The sequence below is a fragment of the Colobus angolensis genome, unplaced genomic scaffold, assembly GCF_000951035.1.
Source record: "Colobus angolensis palliatus isolate OR3802 unplaced genomic scaffold, Cang.pa_1.0 Scaffold131, whole genome shotgun sequence".
Taxonomy (NCBI): domain Eukaryota; kingdom Metazoa; phylum Chordata; class Mammalia; order Primates; family Cercopithecidae; genus Colobus; species Colobus angolensis.
Genome location: NW_012114364.1, coordinates 5188476 through 5212703, shown reverse-complemented (window position 1 = coordinate 5212703; position 24228 = coordinate 5188476). Strand labels below are relative to the sequence as shown.

General features: G+C 34.7%; 1 protein-coding gene across 5 annotated transcripts in view; it reads left to right on the top strand.

The window, feature by feature from the left end:
* PPFIA2 (protein tyrosine phosphatase, receptor type, f polypeptide (PTPRF), interacting protein (liprin), alpha 2) overlaps nucleotides 1-24228 on the top strand; it is a 514858-nt gene that overhangs the window by 72505 nt on the left and 418125 nt on the right. For 4 of the 5 annotated variants that reach the window (XM_011934119.1, XM_011934121.1, XM_011934122.1 and 1 more), the window contains one exon: nucleotides 16452-16505. The exons of the other annotated variant lie outside the window; for it this stretch is intronic. In XM_011934119.1, coding sequence (XP_011789509.1) covers nucleotides 16452-16505 — 54 coding nt within the window. The remainder of the gene's footprint in view (nucleotides 1-16451; nucleotides 16506-24228) is intronic. 5 annotated transcript variants of the gene reach the window in all.

The following is a 24228-nucleotide window of genomic DNA, read 5'->3' as shown; positions in this document are numbered from 1 at the left end:
TCAGTCTATAGTAACCTAATCTCAGAAGTGGCAAGAAGACATCCCAATACTTGACCATATTTTTACTAGGTCTAAACATCTACACTTAAGAGAGGGGATCACACAAGGGTATGAATACCAGGAGGTAAGAATCACTGGGAACAATTTTAGAGTCTTCCTATCATAATTTCCAAAGACATTCTAAAGAATATTATAAAATAAAATGTATCTTTTTCTTCTCTCTCTTTTGCCAATTTCTTCCTTATTTCCCCTGGTCAAAAGTTACTTATCTCCTTTCCACAGCTAATTAAAGTTTGCTTTTAGCTAACTCTTATCCATTAATAGGCCCTTGTTGAATTAATCTTATGTGAAAGACACTTGGCAAATGCAATCTGGACAATAAAAGAATAACTAACTTAATGTACTTTCTCCTTATGAGTTTGCAGTGGAGGTTCATAACATCAGGCAAAATCTGTTGAAATGATTCACTTAGTATTGGTGACTAATTCCAATAAGGTATTATCTTGTCATTGTGCCTGAGCATTCGATGCCACAGAACAGAAAATAGTATAGAATAAAAAGAATTTCAGGTACTGAAATAGGATACTTTAAGGCAGAGTCCTCCCACACACAGGAAACTGCCCACTGAAACTGTCTTTCCATTTATTTTTCTTGAATCAACATATTTATTGAAAGATTACAGAATATAGAGAGGTATGGATAAACCTATGCTAAGAGGGTTAGAATTTATATGGAAAGAAAGCACATAGAATGATAATATAAGGCAATATATACATGAAAATAAGTATAATGGAAGTTAAGTGAATGGAGAGGTCAATCCTGACTGGGCTGGTCAAGAAAGTTTCATTTGGTTTGAATCCAAGGTATTCTTACATTCAGGCCAAGCTTGTTCTGGCTTATATTTCTAATTCCCCCTTGTGATAGACTGAATAAGGGACCCCTAAAATGTCTGCATCTTATATCCCAGGACATGTGATTGTGTCACCTTTGGGACATTGTGGGTGTGAGGACATTAGGTTAAGAATCTTGAGAGATAATTCTGAATTAGCTAGCTGCATCCAATGTAAGAGTCCTTATAAGAAGGAGGCAAAAGGGTTAGTGTTAGAAAAAAGAGATGTGAAGATAGAACTAGAGATTGAAATAATGCTCTTTGAAGATGGAGGAAGAGGCCATAAGCCAAAAAATGCATGAAGCCTTTAAAAGCTGGATAAAGCAAGGAAATGGATTCTCCTCTGAAGTTTCCAGAAGGAACACAGCCCCTGCCAACACCTTGATTTTTAGATTCTAACCTTCAAATCTGTAAAAGAATACATGTGTGTTATTTTAAGTCACTAATTTGTGAAAATTCATTTCAGAAGCAATAGGAAATTAATATACTCTTCACATGGGATAGAATTTAGTCGTTTACCCATGGGCCATATTGCTTTACTTTTCTAGACACTCCTGTTAGGTCAAGCACTTTAAGATGCACCGCCCACTGTGCAGCTCAAATCTGGTCCTCAGGAATATACAACTCTGTGTGCTGGGGGAGGAGGAGTGGGAGGGTGAGGAGTGAGAGACAGGAATAGGCTTTGGAGCCTAAGTGTAAAGATGCCAAAAATCCTGACATGCAAATTTAGTTTACTTTCCGTGAAGAAATTTCCTCCCTAATATGCCAATAATGCTCTCATTAAGAGACAATGTTTATCAATTCTGGCAGAATCTGCTTTACAATATTTTCACATGGCTTAATGTAGCTCCTTGCTTAAGGATATGGAAACACTGGTCATCACCACATTATTTTTGGCCTTTGGACCAAAGCTAAAATTGAAAAAGATTCCAATTTTAATATTACACTACATAGCCACTTCACTATGCATTCAAGATTCACAATCCAGTTTAAGGGATGCTAGAGGCAAAGGAATGAAGACTTATCTACCATTAAAATGTCACTATATTGTTGCTTTGATTAGTACTGTACTGGGTTTACTGAAACCCTGACATGTCAGAACCAGGGGAGTCATGTCCCTGCTTTATGGTAACTGATTTCATGGAGCCATGCAAGGTAAAGACAGTTAACACTGTGTTGTGCTAAGTAAGGACTGTTTGTATTGTCTGTTTTGATTGCTGTCAAGCAAAAGAAATATCTGAACTTTGCCACTGCACTAACCCCAAGGAACTTAGCGTTGTATGCACTTTGAAATTCTTACCTGGTGGTATGGCTCATTTGAATGCTGTCAGTTACATTTGGGAGGAAGTATAAGTAATGAAAAATATGTCCTAGAAATATTAAGGAAAGGAGAGATAAATATATAAAATATTCTAAATTGATCCCAGTAAATTAAAGAATATTATAAACTTTAAAGCTTTATTTTAGTTGTATTTTTGGGGGAGGGAGCTTGATTGGATGAAAAGGAGAACAAGACTGTCTGTAGAGCATATAATGACTCTAGAACGTTCTATCATCAACTCTAAATCTCCAGCTTTATGCTGTGTTCTATGACTCCTACATTATGCTGTAGTCTCAATTATTTGAATAGCATAACATCAATGCATTTTATGCTCTGATTTCAGTCAATTACATTTCCACTCAATAGTATTATTTGGTATTGTAAACATTTATTCATAATAGAATCCTGGTAGCATCAATGGAAATGGAGCTGTCCAGAAGAAAAAGAGATAAATCATATGGTCTTTTGCTATTTCTTGTTAACATTATGATCATCACTTATTTCAAAAACTGAACTAAAAAATGAAAAATAAATGTGAAATTCACTTATGATTTAGAACTTGATGACTTTCTTTCCCAAAGAAAACAGCAATGCAAAGGGAATTTTTCTGCATATTTCTTAGATTCCAAATTAGACTTCCTTTCAAAAATTTTGCATATCTGATTTTGGATAGTGTTGCTAATTGCTGTTTTTTTTTTGTTTTTTTTTTTTTTAATTTAAGATCTCATCTCTCCCCCTAGCTCAATCCAATTCCTCCATGGCTTATTTCCAAAATTAATGTGTGAGCATAAAATACTTAATATTCAGCTAAAAATCCTATGCCAATTTTTTCTAGAAGTGTGAACTTGAATTTGAATATAGATCATCTGTTTTCTTGCCAGCTTATTATGATTACCTTAAAACTGTTTATATTAATTGACTTAATACCTAAATTCTAGTAAGGGAGAGATATGGTTAAATAAATACGTATTAGAAATATCTATTATTAGAAGTATCTATTTTAAAAACAGATAGATATATATAGATATTTTGTAACCCACTTGCCCTGTTTCTGCTTTCAGTTCACAAAAAATTCTGCCTTGTGGTTATTTATGAATCAGACTGATAAATTGCCGTAAGGTACCACAGTCAGTGGAACTGCAGTTATTAACAGTTGGAAAAGACAGTGTTTTATTCTTTCCTCTTACAAAAATCACTTCAGATAGGCTAATTGCCAAGTTTTTTTTTTTTTTAACCCAGTATTTTAGGCTACTATAAAACCTGATTTTTAAAATTAAAGTATGTGGTATTATATTTTTCTAGTTATTTGCTTGTATTTTGTGTCAGATAGGAGAAGATCTAAGCATCATGTAATTGAAGACTTAATTGTAAATTAGAATTACAGTAATTGAGCCTCTGATTCACCAAACAAAAGTGAGTCTCCCATGAATTATGTGCATCTAGGATTATAATATTCATATTCTCATTTAAATGTTGAATTCTTCTTCTCAGTGGCTATAGCACATTTCTAACATACTTAAAGCTTCCCACATCATGGTATATAAACATGTGATATCAAATAACACATTTAAAGAGGAATACATTTGTACGGGTTTAGGGTATACATGTTACCCAATAAATAGTTTTTACTGTACAGCAAAAAGATTGCTCATTTTTTTGTTAGGAAGAATGGAAATAATATGCTTTAATATGACATTGGTGAAAAATGTATAATAACCAAAGACATAGAAATGCATAAAAGTTATAAGGGGTTCCTTCCCTTTCAGGCAAAATAATCTCTAGAAATCTAATGGAGATTTATACCTAAGATTAGTCTCTACTTGGATCTTATTCTAATGCTTATTCTATACAGGTCTAAACCTGTATTCTAATGCTTATCTGTTTTAACATATATCTTTATGTAATCTGTATCCATAGCCTATCTTTATTTTATATATATGTAACTAGACTGTGCCTATGTATTATTACATATACATTATTATGTATGGATAATAATATTGTTTACTGTAAGTTATCAATAAGTACCTTTCCATGAATTATCGAAAATTAATATTAATTATTATAATAAATATTCCAAACCTTTCTAATTTGGGTACTAGGACATAGATTGCTTTATTTTATGTAAAGAACATAAAGGAATTAGCCTAAGGTCACACAGATAGTAAGTAGTATAGCCAGACTTGAACCTGTTCTCTTGATCACTAAGCTGTCTGTTTTTGCATGTGTCTTGCACTTTGCAGGCTTGAAGTAAAATTGGAGAGCTGTTGACTACCCCTCAGGCAAAGTTTCTTGGGACAATACCTCTGTTGTGCTAGAGTAGAACCCTCCCCTCAGTCTGAGGGACTCAGGAAAGCCTCCTCAGAGGAGATGGTGCCTAGACTGAGTTTCAAAGGATGAATTACATTCACCCACAAGGTAGGGGTGGCTTTCTAGACATAATAATCTGTGGTGCAGAAACATAAAAAACACAGTTGTCACATTAAGGGAGTGTAATTAAGGGAGTGTAAGGTTTCTTTTTTGGAAAGTGGTAAAAAGTGAAGTGAGAAAGTAGTTCAGAAACGTATGATGATGATGGAAAACCACATGTACAGAGGTTTGATTATCCTTCCTTCCTAGGCATGGGGACCTTACTTAAGTATTTTGAGTACAGAAGTAACCTGTCTATATTTGCATTTAAAATATGTCACTCTGGGGTCATGGTTCTCCAACCTTAGCCTGCATCAGAATCACTTGGAGGGCTTGTTAAACAGTTTCAGATGCAGCCAAACTCAGGTAGGGCCCAAGAAATTGTGTGTCTTATGAGTTTCTGGGTGATGTTGCTGCTGCTGCTGCTGGTGGTGGTGGTCCTCAGGCCACACTTTGGGAACTGATTTGAAGAAAAGATGATATGAAAGTGAGCGTGGAAAAAGGAACTCAACAAAGACACTATTTTGGAAAAAGACAGGGGTAGGTTTAAATAAAATGAGGTTTTGTGAGGTTTTGAACCAAGCTAGTAAATGCAGTGGTTAATGAAAGGAGGCAATCAACTAAGCAGATATTTACAAGGAAAACTAGACTGGATTGGTATATGGATACCAGAATGAGGGAAAATTCTATTGACATCCATAAATCTAGATTGGATAGCTAACTGCTTATTGAAAACATCAACAGGAATAGGAAATTGGCAGTTGGTCATAGTAATGGCTAGTAAAGAAGATGATGTCTTCTTTGGATATGGTGAGTTTGAGATAGCAAGGATACATCAATGTGGAAAAGTTGGTAAAGAGAAACTGATTGAGACTGAGTCAGGAATTAGCAAAACATTCCCTTTATTGCCTCAGTCATATGGAAAGGAATGGACAAGAAAACGCGACACACAAGGCCGGGCGCGGTGGCTCAAGCCTGTAATCCCAGCACTTTGGCAGGCCGAGACGGGCAGATCACGAAGTCAGGAGATCGAGACCATCCTGGCTAACACGGTGAAACCCCGTCTCTACTAAAAAATACAAAAAACTAGCCGGGGGACGTGGCGGGCGCCTGTAGTCCCGGCTACTCCAGAGGCTGAGGCAGGAGAATGGCGTAAACCCGGGAGGCAGAGCTTGCAGTGAGCTGAGATCCGGCCACTGCACTCCAGCCTGGGTGACAGAGCGAGACTCCGTCTCAGAAAAAAAAAAAAAAAGAAAGAAAACGCAACACACAAAATTTATAAACTGGAAAATATAGAATCTGAATCTCTGGCACTTTCTTCAGAAAGCCCTATTCTTTTTTTTTTTTTTTTGAGACGGAGTCTCGCTCTGTGGCCCAGGCTGGAGTGCAGTGGCCAGATCTCAGCTCACTGCAAGCTCCGCCTCCCGGGTTCCCGCCATTCTCCTGCCTCAGCCTCCCGAGTAGCCGGGACTACAGGCGCCTGCCACCTCGCCCGGCTAGTTTTTTGTATTGTTAGTAGAGACGGGGTTTCACCGTGTTAGCCAGGATGGTCTGGATCTCCTGACCTCGTGATCCGCCTGTCTCGGCCTCCCAAAGTGCTGGGATCACAGGCTTGAGCCACCGCGCCCGGCCTGAGAAAGCCCTATTCTATGCGCTATTGAAACACTTGTGTCTTTGATACACATTATATTCCCTAGTTAGGTTTGAATTCAGATAGAAGACTTTGAAATTAGAAATATATAGCCAAGATTTTGGGAATTTTACTTTTTTCTTAAATCTAATGTTATCAGCTCTTACATTTACAGGTCAATCAAGGATAATCATTCTCCCATCAGAGGATATCAGCTACCTCAGAATTATTCTGCTCGCAATTTGTTGCATTTCTTCGTCAGACAGTGAATAAGTATTTATGTTTTCTTCCAAGTTACCATATGCATGCCAAGAAGTCCTCCCTATTCTTTTCTCACATCTCAATTCATTTAAGAGAGCATCGTTGTTAAAAATCATTGCCTCTGGAATCAGCCTCTTTAGTTAGGACACTTATTAGCTATGTGACCTTTGTTGAGTCATTTAAACTCTGAAAGACCCAGTTTCATCATCTTGAAATGGTGGAAATAATAATGGCTAAGAGAGTTACAATGTTACCTAATGCGACAGTAGGGCTCTTGGCATGGTGTCTGTTTCAGTCAATGCTTAATAAGTGTTAATTATTATGTTACTCAACCAGTTCCTGGAGACTTACCTGGTATGCATTCAAAAATAAAGTATAATCTGGCAATATGAAATACCCAAGCTAATTGTCACACTATAACATTTACCACCACAACCCTTGTCTGTTATAATTTTAACACTACATTTCTCAAAATTCTTCCTAATGTTGTTCTGCAGATTTATGTGCTTTTAGACTGAAAAATCCTTAAAGTCAGAAAGCATGTCATGACTCTGAATGCTATGAAACCTGTGACCTTGATTTACTCCTCCTCATGTCCTCCCAGGAAGAACACAATGCCTCAACTACAATATTTGCTCAATTGCTCTTTTTTGAAGGAATTAATTGTGTGGCTTAAGGAAAATTCAGTTTCGGGCTGGCCTATGCTCAAATAAATAGATATTTCCCGTTTTTTTATTTTAAAGAATAATTAAATAGGACACCTTTTGGATTACATAGGGAAGATTTATAAAATTGGTCTGTATTTCCTGCTTATTCTCTGCCTCCCAGGAAATTTACCCTGTAATGTTGCCAAGGAAACACTAACCGCTTAAGTCTGGTTGAGGAGGAAGATGCCTCATTAACAAACTCAGCTTCATTATTTGGATGCTTGCCTTAAGGAGCTGCTATTCGGTGATGAAAGATTGTTTCCGTTAAGCCTTGTGTGAAAAAATGAATGATTTGTTTAACATAAATTTTATCTTCCGTTACTTATTCCCAGTGCTGTGAACTGACACACTATGAGATGTTACATAAAAATAAACATTATTGATTTTTAGTTTAACATATTTGAACTATTTATTAATGCCAGCCACCCATGTTAGGTCAAATTTTCAACCACTGATTTATTGATTGTACAACGATTAAGGTGTCAGATCTTTAATGGGAAGCATTGGCAGTATTTAACCAGAGGATGAATTTAATGTATTGTTTGTTGACTATTAAATAAATTTTGTATTTTTCCTTCTGAAGTACTAGAAACCATGTAATGTATAGAAACTTAGTACCTCAAGAGATGAGAAAATATAGAGTTGAGGGATTTTTCCTTTAGGAGGATGTCTCATTAGTGATATATGATGGAACAGAAAATACACTGAGCTTGGCGTTATAACACTTGGGATTTCAAAGCCTCTTTCCTGCATTCACCAGCTGTGTGATTTGGGGCAAGTCATTTATTAGTTTATTCACTCAGGCATTTTATAAAGATTTATTGTGCAAACATTATTGCTTTGAGCCATGCTTTCAAAGTGATACAGTTATACAAAAATAAGACACACTTCACCATATGTACTCTGAGATTCAGCTTTTTCTATATGTAAAATAGTATCACATACTTTATTCATTCATTCAGTAATTGTATTATTCAATAAGCATTTACTGAGTCTCCAATGTGTGGCAAGCTCTTCTATAAGCCGATGATAGGTAGTCACCTCTTGCTGGACTCTTGACCACATTGTTCTTGTACCTTACTTCTTTAGGTTTAAGGGTAGTTACAATGTCTAGCTGTTGCTAGTCCGTGTGTACCACCATTCCTCTGGACCATGCAAACTATCCATACCTCTATAAATCATCCCTTTGTTAAATGCTTTTCTGTATAGTCTCTGAGTTTATCGGTTTTTTTCAGGTGGAACCTTGACTGATTTAGACAATTGGTTAGGGAAGGTCATTCAGAGTTTTAGTATGTAAGCTAAGATCTGAATGAAGTGGGTGAGTTAATAGGAGGGTATCTACTACTATGGTTTTAATGTTCGTCCCCGTCAAACCCCATGTTGAAATTTGACACCTAATGTTGGAAGTGGTGCCTACTGTGAGGTGTTTGGGTCATCCCTCATGAATAGATTAATGCCCTCCCTTGGGGGTGAGTGGGTTCTCTTTTTATTAGTTCCCATGAGAGCTGGTTGTTGCAAAGAGCCTGGCACCTCCTCACTTTTTCACACAGCTGGCTCCCCTTGGCCTTCTGCCACAGGTGGGGGCAGCCTGAGGCCCTGTTCAGATGCAGAAGTCCAATCTTGAACTTCCTGGCTTCAGAATTCTGCACCAAATAAACCTTTTTTCTTTATTTATTTTTTATTACCCAGCCCCAGGTCATCCCTTATAGCAACACAAAATGGACTAGGACATCTAGAAATGAGCACCCTAAGAAGCAGGAAAAGCATGTGCAAAGGCCCTGAGATAGAAGCCAAATTTTGAATTTGTTTGGGAATAGTAATGAGGCCATTGTATCTGAGAGGGCAGCATGGAGGGAGAATGGCAAAATATATTGACAGAGAGATAGCCAAGAGCCAGATCATACAGGGCATGGCAGAGCATAACAATAAGTTTGTGTTTTGTTCTAAGATTGATGGGAAACTATTGAGGGGTTTTGGTCAAGACAACAATGTAATCCAACTTACAATTTAAATGGATAGTTCAGCTACTCTGTGGAGAATATATAGGGGAGAGGGAGATAAGAAGAAATTCATGGACAACAGTTAGAAAGCTATATATATATTATTTTTTTCATTTTATGTGATAGATATTATTGATGTAGTCCAAAGGATTAGTATGACAAGAATGAAGGTAGTGAGATGTAGTCAAATTCAAGTAGTATTTTTACAATAGACTTAGTAGTGTTTGCTGATGGATTTGGACCTGAGGAACTGGGTGAACGGTGATGTCATTTCATAAGATGGCAATCACTGGGATGGGAACCTAATTTAAGGGAAGAGTTGTTATGAAATCAATAGTTTAATTTTGCATTATTGCATTTTACATGGCTATAATACATCTAACTGGAGATTGAAGTGGCAGTATGGATCTCAGAGGATAAGTTGAAGCTAAAGATAGAAATTCAAAATTTATCAGCATGCATTATATTTAGAGCCACAGTACTAAATAAAATCATGTAGCGGGTGAAAATAAATGAAAGCCAAAAGGGAAAAGTATTTCAATAAAGATGGAGTAGTCAGCTGTGTCGACTGAAGCTTAGCGATCAAGAAATATGATGACAGAACATAAAAAATTAAATTTGAACGATAGGATGTCATTGGCAACCTTGATAAGAGGAGTTGCAGTGATGTGGGTGCAACAGGGCATATCAACAGAATGTGGTGGGGAGGAATTTTGAGGAATTTTTCTATAAAGGAGATAAGAGAAATGCTTACTTCAATATTTTGAATACAATAAATCTTGTAAAGTTTTAACATATTTATAATACTTCATTACATATTTTAAAGACTTGAAATAATTTTAAATATGACCATTTGATAGAAATGGTTGTTTTACTATTTCACATTGATCCCACTGATACTGACTTTTTTATAGACTGCTCAATGAACTCTTATGTACTCTATATTGAAATATTATAACTTTTCCCAAAGAATCTGTAAACTATTCCCAAATTACAATTATGCATGCATTAGTTTGCTAGGGCTCCTATAACAAAATACCACAGACTGAGTGACTTAAACAATGTAAATGCATTTTCTCACAGTTCTGGGACTAGAATTCCAAGATAAAGGTGTTTGCAGATTTTATTTCTTCTGAGGCACTCTCCTTGGCTTAGCAATTGCTGCCTTCTTCTTGTGTTCTCATATGGCATTCGCTTAGTGTGCACGCATCCCTGATTCTTCTGCTTCTTATAAGGACACCAGTCATATTGGATCAGTCACCTTAATCACCTCATTAAAGACCTTACATTCAAACACAGTCACATTCTTAGGTACTGAGGGTTAATACTTCAACATTTGAATTTTCGGGGAACATAATTTAACCTATAACAATGCATAAATCTGAAATTTTAAAATGCCCATAATTGACAATTATTATGTTTTAAGTATTTCCATATTACATTAAGTGACTTTTTGAACAAGTGAAAGCTTAAAACCTGATATTAACTTTAAATGTAATGATCAGGTTTGAAGATATCTTGGGTCTTGTGGCATATGTGATGCTAGAATCAACTAACTCTTTAGAATTTTATTTTGTTCATTATTACTGTATTCAATAGCCAAACTATTTTATCATATTTTTCTTTAACATAATTGGCTGATCCTGTTCTTCAGGGATAAAAATAAGAATCCAGCAACAACTCTGAGAAAGACTTGAAATCCTAATATTTTTTTTTTTTCAGCATTAGAAAGATCTTTTATTTAATACATCATATTAGTCAAACAAAACAATAAACACTCATCATTATCTCAGTTGTTGCAATAAAGATATTTGACAACACTAAATACCTTTTCATGATAAAATAATTCCCAAAACCAAAATTACAAGGGAACTTCAACAACATGAATAGGGGCATTTATCCAATCTAAGCTAACTTCATATTCATTGTTGTAAGACTGAAAGTATTACCTGTAAGATCACAAATGTCCACTTTCACCACTGTTGTTCAATATTGTACTAGAAGATATACTCAAAGCAATTAGACAAGTAAAAAGTAATAAAAGGCATCTAAATTAGAAATGAAGACTTAAAACTATCTGTCTTTGCAAATTATACAATAAAAAACTACAATAAATCAAATAGGCCTAATTAACAAATTCAACAAAGTTTGTCACTCTCCACAGAATGTGTATTAGAAACAATTTTGTCTGTAATAAATTTAGAAATACAATATGGTGTGTAAAAGCAGGTAAGAGTTGTACATGATCAGTTAGATAGACAGATTTATATGTGGGAATGGGGCCAATAAAACAAAAGAACGTGGCCCTAGTATAAACAGGATACATTCATAAATGAAGAAAATGATAATCCTAATATTCTTTTATTTTTTTTTCACCTGCACACAAAGGAAGCAAGACTTACAGTCTGAACTTGATGGCTTACACTGAAAGCCACATGATTAATCTCTATAGCTCCATCATTCAAAGTGTTTGCCAAGGGAAAAATATGCCAATTCTTGGAGCAGGGGTCCAGGGAGCAAAGGTGCAGTCGAACAACCAGTAGTACCAATGCATTGCAATGTAGATTCCTCAAGTCTGAGAATGCCCTAAGTCTGACTCTACTTAGAGCTCTGACACTGATCACCTCACTCTTCCTGGAGCTCAACCTTCCCAAGCTTTAAGACTTCTGATTCACTGGCCATCCTTGGTTTACTAGGTTTTCGTGCCAGGACCAGAACTTTCCAATGTTGAAAAACTGAATCTGCACAGCTGTGTTAAAGACTGGCTAATAACCCCACTTAGGTTTTTCATACCTTGGAGAGGAAAATGAATCTTTCATTATCTGAAATGATTTTTAAGAAATGAAGTTTTTTATATAATTAATAGATCCTAGTTTATTTCATTCAGCATTGACGATAAAAAGTCATATGATTGAGGATACCAGGGTGAAGCAGCATGCAGTCCCTGAGCAACAACATGGGGTAGGTGCTTGCTACACTTGTACAGATTCGAGTGACAAAGAGAATCCAAATGGATTTATGTTTGTTACTTACACAGTCAGCATAAGGAAGACCACCACTGTTTCAGCTCCTAAGGTCCCTAGAAAGGTCAGGACTCAGATGAGACAAGTGAGGTGCTTAGGGCACAACATTTAATAAGGTACTCGCTATCAAGATTATACAAGTGCAGGTCAGCAGTTGTATGACCCAAAGAATGAGCTCCTACTTAAAGTTTGCACCATAGGTACCTCACTTACCTTGCTCTAATTCGGGTCCTGGTCCCAATTTCCACTGGACAACACTGAACCAGATGGGTCAAATGATAGGCAACAAGAGAAGTGGGCTGCACTGCTAGGGAGGAGCCAATTCCATACTGCACCAAAGTGGTTTGATAGCCTGAAGATGGACCTAGTGTAGGGAGGTGTGAGGTGGAAAGTCCCATGCCTCACTGGTGTGAGGGATGCAAATAAGAAATAGCTACGTCATAAGACTGCCTCCTTTGCCATGTTCTGGGGGGGTCATGGGGTATTCCACCAAGATTTACCAGCCTATGGTTTAGCCTTGCCTGCATCGCCAACATAGATATGTGCAGTGTCACCAGGGTACCAGGGTGAAACTGTTCACTAGGACTGGTAATTTAAAAAATACAGGTTTGGAGTCCTATATGTTTTATAACCCATTTCTTAATAGCTCTATGCTACTGTGTGAGTTATGTAAACTATCTAACCTTTTAAGTGAGAAAATAATTAACTAACATAAGTTTATTATGGCATTAATGTCTACAAAGCATTTATAAGAGTACCTGGCACATAGCAACTGTTCACTGAGTAGTAGCTATTTTATTAGCTATTAGATACAAATGATGACCTCAACATGGTATACAATATGGTTAAATAAATTCTGTAGCCTAGTTAAAAATAAAAATATGTTTTGAGTGTTTTAATCAAACAAACAATATTGTTGCAATAGTAAGTCAAAAAAACTTTCTAGGAAGTCAATGTTTATACTATTTGATGTCCCCTTTTGTTGTTATCTATATAAAATATATTGAAATAACAAAATAGACACATTTGTCAAAGATTTTACTTACACTTTGCAGATAAAATATTCAACAACCATCTATTTTTGACTCACTTTTAGTTATCATTTGAAAGCTATGTAGTAATCATATGTTCAGAGTTCCTCAAAGTATTTGTTTTACCTACTAATTTTACAACATAAATGCAATCATGCATACTTACGTTCATTATTCACACCTGAGAAAATTCCTTTTGTATGAACTGATAAGCCATGTTTAACTCGGACCTCTACTCAAGTAGGACACTCTTTTTCAAATTATACTCACAGTAGAACATGAGCTCAAACACTTTTTTACAATTGAATGATTTACGTTCAATTTACAACCTACCCATTTAGAGGATAATAATACACATCTGTATACTATTTAGAGCCATTAATTCATAATTTGCTTCTAAATTCAATGTGTTAAAAACTACAAATTTTAGTGCCTTTTTCATTCATCTTCTACATTCTTGTTTCTTGTTTTTTCTCAAGACATGACTATCACAAATAGCTTAAAATTTTAAAAATCTGAAAATTGGCACAATTTATCTTTGGTAAGAAATCTTAATGAACAAACTTTACAAAATATGAGGAAATGCATTGAGTAAATTGCTAAAATAATTGTTATCCAAATCAGTTTCTCTATTATCCCTCTGATAGCTCCATTAAAAATTACATCATTAATATAACTTATATGCCTTTCTACAAAGAAAGACATGTATTAACTCCAAATGCACTTGATATCTTTTTTTTTTCATTTTAAATATAGTTGGAAAAAACATTTTACATGAACAGAAACTTGTTTTCATTATGGTCATAGAAGAAGTATCCAACAGCGTAAGCTGTGTGTTTTATTATCTGTAAATCTAATATTTAATCATTTTACTACCTAATGTTGTTCATTCCTGAGATTTTAAGACAATTTTAAGTTATATTTTATCTTTGGATTTGATAAGGATGTTAACATTCCTTGCCAATTTATACATATGTTTGATGCTTTGTTTTAATTATACAAGGACAAAATTTACTTAAGTGACAGTAAGAATGATAAAGAAAATGTAAGATCAGATAATTTAGGTGAATTGATTTTTTTATGTTGGGCATGATGTTGGAATAAAGCATTTCAACAGGATGGGGAGGGTGGGCCTTTTACAAATAGAATCAAAAATGCAGATATAATTAGGACATTTTTACTTTTCAGAACCAGAAACCTATCTTAAGCTGAATTGCAGGCAGAGATAACATCTAATTTCAAACATTCCTCAAATGATACAATCAAGGACTTAAACTCTACCATTATGCTTTTCAGATTCTATATTGCCTTAATTCTCTGGCAGGTCCCTACAATATTTGAAGCAAATTTTTAGCCTCTTTTGTAGCTAAAATGGGAGTGGGGAACGAGTAGTTCCTCAAAAGGATTCTGGGTGGAGAAAAAAATATATATACATATCCATTAGAAAGGAGACCATTTAATAATTTTCTTGGTAAGTACTCCTTGTCATTTGTGACCTTTAATAGACTATGCATGAATAAATTCATTACCCATTATGTTCCTGTTCAAAGTTAACATTTTTCAGATAGAAACAGTTATAACACTATACTTCCCTGTGCCCTTCCTTGGATGTTTCCATCACATGCTCATCCGAGCCCCATATTGTATTATTAAGAGTCCTCACTTTTTCAGTATAAGGGGAAAATCATTTGATTAAGTCCTAAGTGAATTAGTAGCATAAGTCCTCTTAATGATATCCAAGTATTGGCCTTTTTCCTCATCATAGGCATTTAAATTTCTGTCACTTCACTCGGGACTTAATTATCCTTCTTCTTTGCTTTCTTAATGCAACTATATTTCCCCCTTCTTCATCCCTGTCTTTCCAACTAGATGCAAACAGGTAAGAGGTGATCAGAGTCATAAGAAAGAACATCTTTAGCCAAAAAGTGTAACCATTCAATTTAACTCAAAACTCATTTCCAGCATCCTTTTAGCAGAGAGTTGTGTTTTGTCATTTGGGAGGGATGAGGGATGGTTTACAACTTAAATCAGTTGCAAACACTAAAAACCTGGGTGATTTTACTTTAAAACCTAGAATTGCAACTTCTTTTGAATAAGTCATATAATCATTAATAACCCTGGAACCAAAGCCATAGAACTGATAAGGCTGAGTTTTAATTGTTCCTATAAACAGGTTACAGCCTATACAGCTTATCACACTGTCCCCTATTTCTCCATTTACAAATTTAACAGCTATAGTCATTACTCAAGCATGACCTTCTCTGGTTACCTATTAGAAATTAAAAATTGATCTCTTTATATTTTTATATTCTATGTGTAGAAATAGACTAGACCATAGTTATAATTTTTAAAATTTGCAACAACATGGATGATCCTGGAGAATATTAGGTAAAATCAGTCAGGCACAGAAAGATAAATGTCACCTGTTCTTACTCATATGTGAGAGTTATTAAAAAAAGATCTCATGGAGGTGGTAATAGCACGGTGGTTACCACAGACTGGGAAGGCTAGTCGGGAGGGGGTGAAAAAATAAGATTTGGTTAATATTGTTATCTACAGTTAGATAAAATGAATAAGATCTAATGTTCAGTAGCACAATCGGGTGACTATTGTTAACAATAATTTATTGTGTAATTCACAATAGCTAGAAGAGTATATATGGAATGTTTCCAAAACAATGAAATGGTAAATGTTTGAAGCGATGGACCTAAGTTTGATTATTAGACATCAAATACTTGCATCAAAATATCATAAGTATGTCCTAAATATGTACAACTATTATGTATTCATAAAAAATAAAATATTTTTAATTTTTTTAGGTTAAACATTTTCCATGGGTTTAATATTTTTGAAAATAATACGTTATACTGAAGTTTTCTTAAATTTTCTTTTTTCTGCTGTCACTTCAGCTCTTCAAAGATGAAACATCTGCATATTTCAAAAATATCTGTTTATATGTTTTTCTTTTTATAGACTGTTCAGAGTTGGAGAGAATATCTAGATCTTTAGATGTAGACTATTTGTATAGTATTACAGTGTCCAAGATTGCAAAAAAAAAAAAAAAAAAAAAAATTAGCTGACGTGCCCTAACTTTGCAGCTAAATAAATTATTACACTGTGGGATTGGGGGATTCTTCATGCTGTTGAGTAGCATTTTACAATCAACACCTCTCCCCTTTTCAGGATATCGAATCCTTAACAGGAGGGCTGGCTGGTTCTAAGGGGGCTGATCCACCGGTAAGTTAGATTCTTCATTAAATCTAACCGTTGACGAATTGAATTGTGTACACACCAGATCATCAGTCGGTTGCTTGTGTATTATTTGTCATATACAGGTACTTTTTAGAAATATAGCTGTTATAGTAACTAATAACAGAAGTACGAAATTGCTTTGAGGTGTGGTCTGGTGTTTTAAAAAGTTTTAACAACTCATAAAAGTTTATCTCAATTTATTGGTTTTAAAAATAGGAATAAAATCTTTATTAGAATATCTCAGTAATTTATGTTCTACTAAGAGGCTACACTAATTGGAGAGTTTATTATTCTAAATATGAGTATGATATTTGGGTTGTAATATCTTTTCTAGTTACTGAGAAAAATTATGTCCATGTGATAAATAGTATTGACTCGATATTGTTCTTTTCTACTTAATTCAGGAAGCTTCCAGGAAATTAAAGTTTATAAAGTGTTCTAAAGTTTCTATGAATTATAATTTATAAGCAGTAACAAAAGCTTGATGTTCTATTATTGGAACATCTTAGTCCTTTCTGTGATGTCTGATTTCAGAAAACACTGATATAGATGACATCCCTGTGACTTCATGCTTGAGATCCAAAATAAATTTAAAGAGTATATGTAAAGTAATAAGCCAAATTCAACTTATATCAACAAACAGTCAATGAATACTTTTTATCATTACTTGTTTTTTATTTAGCAAAGTGAAATTTAATGAGGAACATACAGAACTCAGTATTATCATTTTTTTAGCTATTCTTCACATAGGCATGTAGGTGAAGTACTTTAACTCCATTAAAACGCCAGTGAGTTGTTAAAGAGATAACTTTCAGTTGTAGCTCTTTCTCTCCTGTCTCACTCTCATGTGTCTCATGGTGTTATATAATTTTCATCAAGTTGCTCCTAAAATTCGGCTAAAAAACATATTATAGTCCTTTTCCTTCTTTTTATTTTTATTTTAAGTATTTATGTGGAAAAATGTATTGGCTGCAGACAGCTGCTTATATTTATCCCCTGGACCTATTACATTACAATGTAAGGCAAGATTTAATATAAGTCAACCTGGAAAGTTTATTGACAGGATTAATAGCCAGTCTTTTACTTAAGTATTGTAGCTGAGAGCTTAGGTGATGTAATTTTACCCTTCTGCCTTGCACGGTGCTTGTCCATAGAATTCAACTTACATCAGAAAAGTAGATCTACTACCTTCAAAATACTTCCCTCAACTGTTCACTGATTCCTGGAAGAATTCTACAGTTAAGAGATTAGTTGATTTTCAAAGGATTTGTCCCTTGTTCAAAGCAAAATGAAATATCTGTCTTCTGCAAGTACTGATAAAGATCTTATCCATTATTTACATGGTAAAATAAATTAGTTTGTCACACCCTCTAAGAAAGCATGTTTCTAAACATGAAAGATTGAATGAGTATGTGGCCTGGTTGTTGAAAGAATCCTTTTGCAGGGAGAAAATAAAGGTCACAGAAAGGAAAAATGGTATCCTGAAGGGAAACCACATCAATGTCATTCCCAATAAATAAAAGTGAATAGGCATGACTTATACAACTTTATCTCTCTCTCTTGCGTGCTCTCTCTCTCCATATATATATATATATATGTATAGTATATCAATCTGTATATCTATATGTTTAGACAGATAGATAGATAGATAGATAGATTTTTTTTCTTTTAAAACAACTTATAATATTGTGAAGAAGATAGGAGTCCTTTCTTGGCTGTGCTATACCATGATGATTATTTCATACTTATGTTTTCTGAAGTTTCAATGATTGTGCTTATTTTATAACATTTTGTAGAGTGGAAAACATTATGAAAATTTCAGAGTACATAAGGGCTTAGGCAATCTAAGGGTTCATTACACATTAATTTAGTGTCTCCCACTGTTAAGGAGCTATCTGGAACATACTGCCGGGACCTATGTAACAGTCATTTTCTTTAGCCCTAAATATCTAAGGTATCTAGGTATTTGGCCCAGTAGTATCTAGGATTACTTCCATCATTTAAGAGTAAAGCTATGAATGAAGCTATTGTTTTTGCCTCCAAGTTAGAAAACTGAAAGTCAGGCTAAATTATACATAATCTAAATCAATTTCAAGTTTTTTAAATTATTTTTTCCTTTTTAAAATTAAAAAAATAATTTTTGAGACAGAGTCTTATTCTGTTTGTCATCTAGATGGGAGTGCAGTGGCATGATCTCGACTCACTGCAGCCTCTGCCTTTTGGGTTCAAAGGATTCTCCTGCCTCAGCCTAGCGAGTAGCTGCGTCACCATGTCTGACTAATTTTTGTATTTCTAGTAGATACAGGGTTTCACCATGTTGGTCAGGCTGGTCTCAAACTCCTGACTTCAAGTGATCTGCCTGCCTCGGCCTCCCAAAGTATATTTTTTCCTTTCTTTAAAAAATGTCATTTTAGTAGATCATCAGAATACTATTGTCTACTTCAAAAGCTATGCTTTTTGTAGAAACCATTCTATGGTGATGTTTTCATTGGTAAGAAATTCAAAGTCTTTTATTTTTTCATTTATTGAACAGAATATATCAAGTACTGAGTGAATGATCTCTCATAAGGATGCATAGCTGTCGAGTAATTTTTTTGCCAGTGTAATAGAAATCTCAGAGGTATCTTGAAATGTTAATGGTATATTTAAAATTGTAAATTTTGCTGTGGGTCCACACAAATGTTATTTCTGAAGCAGTAGAAAACAGAGTGGAGTTTGTTATTTCAAATGGTAAGGCATATATAGAAGGTTGTGTTAAATTTGCAAATGTCATTATAAGTAAATTTGCATATCTGTTAAGAATAAATTGGAGAACTCCAGGAGAATTTTGCATTAATATTTTTAACAATAAGTGTTAAATAGATTTTACTGAAAATTCAGGTAGTCTCAGTTTTAATGTTAATAAAGAAAAAGAAAACTACTCATTCATGATTTTCAAGGGTGATTCAAAATTTTACAATGGCCTGTTTCTGAGGATTTTAATTCAGAAACTGGAAATGAATTGTAGCAGCAAACACAACTTGCAGATTTTTCCAAATCACGTAATTATCTTAGATAATAAATGCTTTTATCATTGGAGAAAAAATAGTGTCTGTTAAATATTAACTTAAAACTGTCTTTGAAAATTACATCAAAAGATATTCTATATGATGGCATATGTTTCCCATTCATAAAAACTGGATCGCAGATTAACCTCTAGTGTAAAGGCATATAATTCATTTACAAAGAAGTACAAAGGAAAAGAAACTAGATAATCAAAATTGAAAGTGTAAAATTCGTTATTAAATTAAATAGTACTTTGTAAATATACCACTTTGTATAGTGTTTTGTGTTTTAAATATGAGCAATATTAAAATGTAAAAACCTGGGAATTGTAGAGACTCAAAGTGCCCCACATTGTCAGCCAACCCTTGGTAAGGCCAGGGTAAATATATCCATCTCTGCTACAGATGGCCAGGAGGATTTTGGATACTGAAGTACTGGGGTGCAATGCATAAACTCTGTTATATATCTGTAAAGCATGAACCCGCTATCTGGAGCCTGTGGATGTGCAGGTCAGTGCGTAACCAGCAGTGTGAAGCATCCCTTCCTGTGTTGAACCCATGAGCCAGTAGGAGAGAGGTGTAATTTTTAAGACAACCCCTGCCCTGGTGCCAGAATTCTTTGTAGACTGTGGACTAGGTGTAAGTCAACAGATAGGATTTAGTGGATCAGCTTGGCCATACGAGTTAAGTTTAGTAGTAACAGACTCAAGCAGAGTCTGTATATACACAATGAGAGGTGTTTCTCTTTGAAATTTGGGTTAGGAAAATATTTTGATTATTAAGTAGCTATTTACTTTCTTAATATTTCTGATGTCTTTTAAGGGCCGATATTGACAAAAAATCTAATAAAGAGACTACATGAGACATTCCAGACCATGTTTCATTGTAACATACATTTGTCAAATGTGAAGATGTTTCATTGTATTTTACAAATGTTATTATCAGGATTTAAATTAAATGTACTTCATTGCCTCATGTAGTAATTATAGCAAGAATACCACTGAAGGTATTCAGTTTCTTCCTTGTTTTCCTTCTATTTATTACTTTGGAATAATAAGATCTATACATTTTGTTCCCTACAGAACTTAATACTTTTAAATATTCTAAGTTTTTTTTTTTTTTCCTAAATGCTAATGGTTCTCTTTATTTCTAGAGTGTGGTGAATAAGTGATTACCCATCTAATTCATATCCTTGGGTTTAATATACACACTGTCCTGAACATTCTTAAACTCTATTAGGTTTTTTTTCCCCCACTGAGGAAAAAGAACTGTACTTTCTGTTCTCATTTTAATTGTCTTCCTGATGGTCCTTAGCAGTTTGGATAAACACACCACAGAATTTAAAACAATTTCAATTTTCTGAGGGTGCTGTTTAGACCAAGTTATATGTATTTTAAATTGTAAATGGTCTTAGAGTTTAAACATCTACAAAACTGATTTTAATTTGATTATTCAAAAGTGACAATGTTCTACTCATTTACTTCAGATAAGATAATAAAATAATATTAATCTGATTTGTGTCCTAATTTAAATTCTTTCAACTTGAACCTTATATTGTTATATTATTTCCTTTCATTTTCCTGTTTGTTTATCTCAAATTCAATGTATATTTGAGTATACACCATGTGCTAGGCTATACTATAGCATTTGGTTAGGTTTTGGAGACACTGTGATAAACAATACACAGTGATTTCAGAATTTTACAATGTACTTGAATGGATAGTTTGGCAAAAAACAATTATAATACCATGTAAGCACAGGATGAGATGAAGGCAAGTAAGAGTATCACATAATCCCTTTGATGGGACTAGAAAGGGACTGGAGAAACAAGCAAGGCAAATAGAAGAAAATCATTTCTTTCTTGCCAATTATAGGATGAGTTGAAGTTTGCCAAGTGTTGGGGGGACCATGGTATATTAAGAGGAAACAGCATCTGCATAGGTAAAAAATGAGAAAATAACATCATGTAGTAAAGAATAAAATAATCTGGGCATGGCAGATAAAGGTGAGATAGAAAGCTAGAAAGTTAAGCCTGGGCAAGAATATGATAAATTACATGCAAGGAATTTGTACTTTATACTAAAGACCAAAGGGAAGCAGTAAAGTCTTTAAACAGAAGAGTCAATGATATCTTCCCTTTAGAAATATTTTATTGTTACCTGTTGGAGAGTGAATTAGAGAAAAGACTAAAGCAAAGAGACCTATGAAAAGACTTGCAGTCATTCATCCAAAGGATAGTGATGAAAATGATCATGGTGACTTTTCTGGTCTATCTCCCTAGATTATAACAATAACTGAGGGCAATATCACAGGAGAAACTCAACATTATTTTTTCAAAATTAGATGATTAATAAAAGCCTATAAGGTGACAACAAGAATGGAGAAGAATGGATTGACTCATGAGATATTGAGAACATGGTGAACATACAAGAATAGGTGGTTGTTTGGAAGCAGACTGAGGCCTATTGAGAAGTCAAGGCTGATATTGGAACTTTCTGCTTTGGCAATTGAGTGGATGAAGGTACCATTCATCATGACAAGAAACCAACGAGATAGAGCATTTTCAAGAGGAAAATGAGGGATTCAGTTTTAGACATGTTAAGTTGAGCTAACTGAGTTGGGAATATATGAATGGTTTGGAAATTTAAAGGTGAGATCTCATTTAAAGCTGTTTCTTTGGACATGTAGAAGACTTAGTTAAAGCTGTTGGAGTTGATGACATCATCCTCCCAAAAAACATGTATATAGAGTTAGAAGATAAGAGAGTTCAGAAGAAAGCCTGAGAAAGAAAAACACTTAAGTAAAGGTCAGAGAAAAATGTGCCTCAAAAAAGACAAAACAGAGATGGGTCCAAGGATGGAATACCAGAAATGTGAGAATCATTAATGCCAAGTTAAAGAGAGGATGACAAGAGGGTTATTAGCAGTTTCATGATGTATTTAACAAGAAGAAATGATCTTGGTGAGAGTAATTGTAGTAGAGTAATTTAGGTAGAATCAAATTTCCAGGGGCCTGAGAGATTAAATGGAAGACTAACAACTGTGTTCAGTGACTGTAGAAAACTGTTTTAAGAGCTTGGTTATGCAGGAAGTCAGAGGAAGCAATAGCCAATAGAGGAGATGAAGTTGAGGCACAGTTATCTTAAAGAGAGAAGATTTGAGTGTGTTTTGTCATTACCTGTGTGCTTGGTTTAAGCATTTCAGAGCCAAAATATTTCCAGGTACTAATAAACTCCAGATTGTGGTCATAGACATGGGTCATGAAGTAAAGAGGGACTGAAGCTCATTGAAATTGATGATATTAATGAACCAGGAGGCCAGTGTTGGATGAATCATTTTTTGTGGCCCCTGCAATGTTTTCTATCTACATTCAGGCCCTTGATGGCCCCATCTGTTTCACAGCTTAAGTGCTACTTAAATAATAATAACTGAAAAATTTATATTTCTGGTTAAATCATTCCCTTGAACTTCAGATTTATGTATATATGACTAAACATTTGACATGTCCACTTGTATATCTGGCAGGAATTTAAAACATAACAGATTAAAAATTGAACTTCTGATTCCCTCTATCACTCCTACAAACCTCCTGCCATTTTCCCCCCCTCAGTTAAGGGCTACTTCATGCTACCCTTCTCAAAAGCCAAACACTGAAAGCCATAATGTGGGCCTGTCTTCACAACTTGTTTAGAATCCTCCAAAACTACCACTGTGTTTAAAGCCACCATTCTCTCTCACCTGTCCAGTCTCTATGAACCAAGAAGGACAGGTTTTGTGAAATGTAAATTGGCATGTTACATTTAGCCTTAAAGCTGTGTTAACTTCCCATCATAATAAAATTCCCAAAGCCCATGGAGTGGTTTCCGAGACTCTTAATTACTTCCTTCCCTTACGATAATTCTAGGAACTCACCTTCTACCTTTTTCTCCATAGCTCATCCACTTAGGCTGCACTAGTCATTTTGCTGTCCCTTTACCCAGGCAAGTTTATTACTGGTAAGGGACATTACACTTGCCATTTTTCCTTCTTTGTGCCATGCTGTCACCTCAGATATCCTCATGGCTTACTGCCTCACTTTCTTTAGGTCTTTGTTTCATTGTCACTTTAACAGAGTTTTCCATGAACACCCAATATTATTTTTTCTGACCCTATAGGATTATTGTTTATATTTTTCTACTAGAATATAAACTTTATGTAGTTACAGGCCTTGTCTCTTTCTTTCACTATTATAGAATAAAGATTTATGATACCTGGCATATGAGTTCCTCAATAACTATTGGTTGAATGAATGAATTAGAACAAATGTTCATGAGCACACGATTTATATGGACATATTTGTGTGCTCACAAAGATAACTCTAGCAGCATACCGCATGGGAAAAGAGATTGAGGTTATGATAATAATTCCGGAATAAAATTACAAAGGTGAACTTCAGACTATAGTAGTGGTAGTAAGAATGACAACAGCAAATGAAAAAAATGTACAAAACCAGTATTAATAGAATTTTATGGTAGGGAAAGAAATAGGACCCAAAGAAACCTTTAAGTTTTGGCCACTGGAAGAAATAATAGTAAAGAAAATCAAAGGGACATATTTAGAATGCCATAGGTCTTAGTTACATTGTTTCACATCGTTGGAATAGAAACCCTATGAGAGCAGAAATGT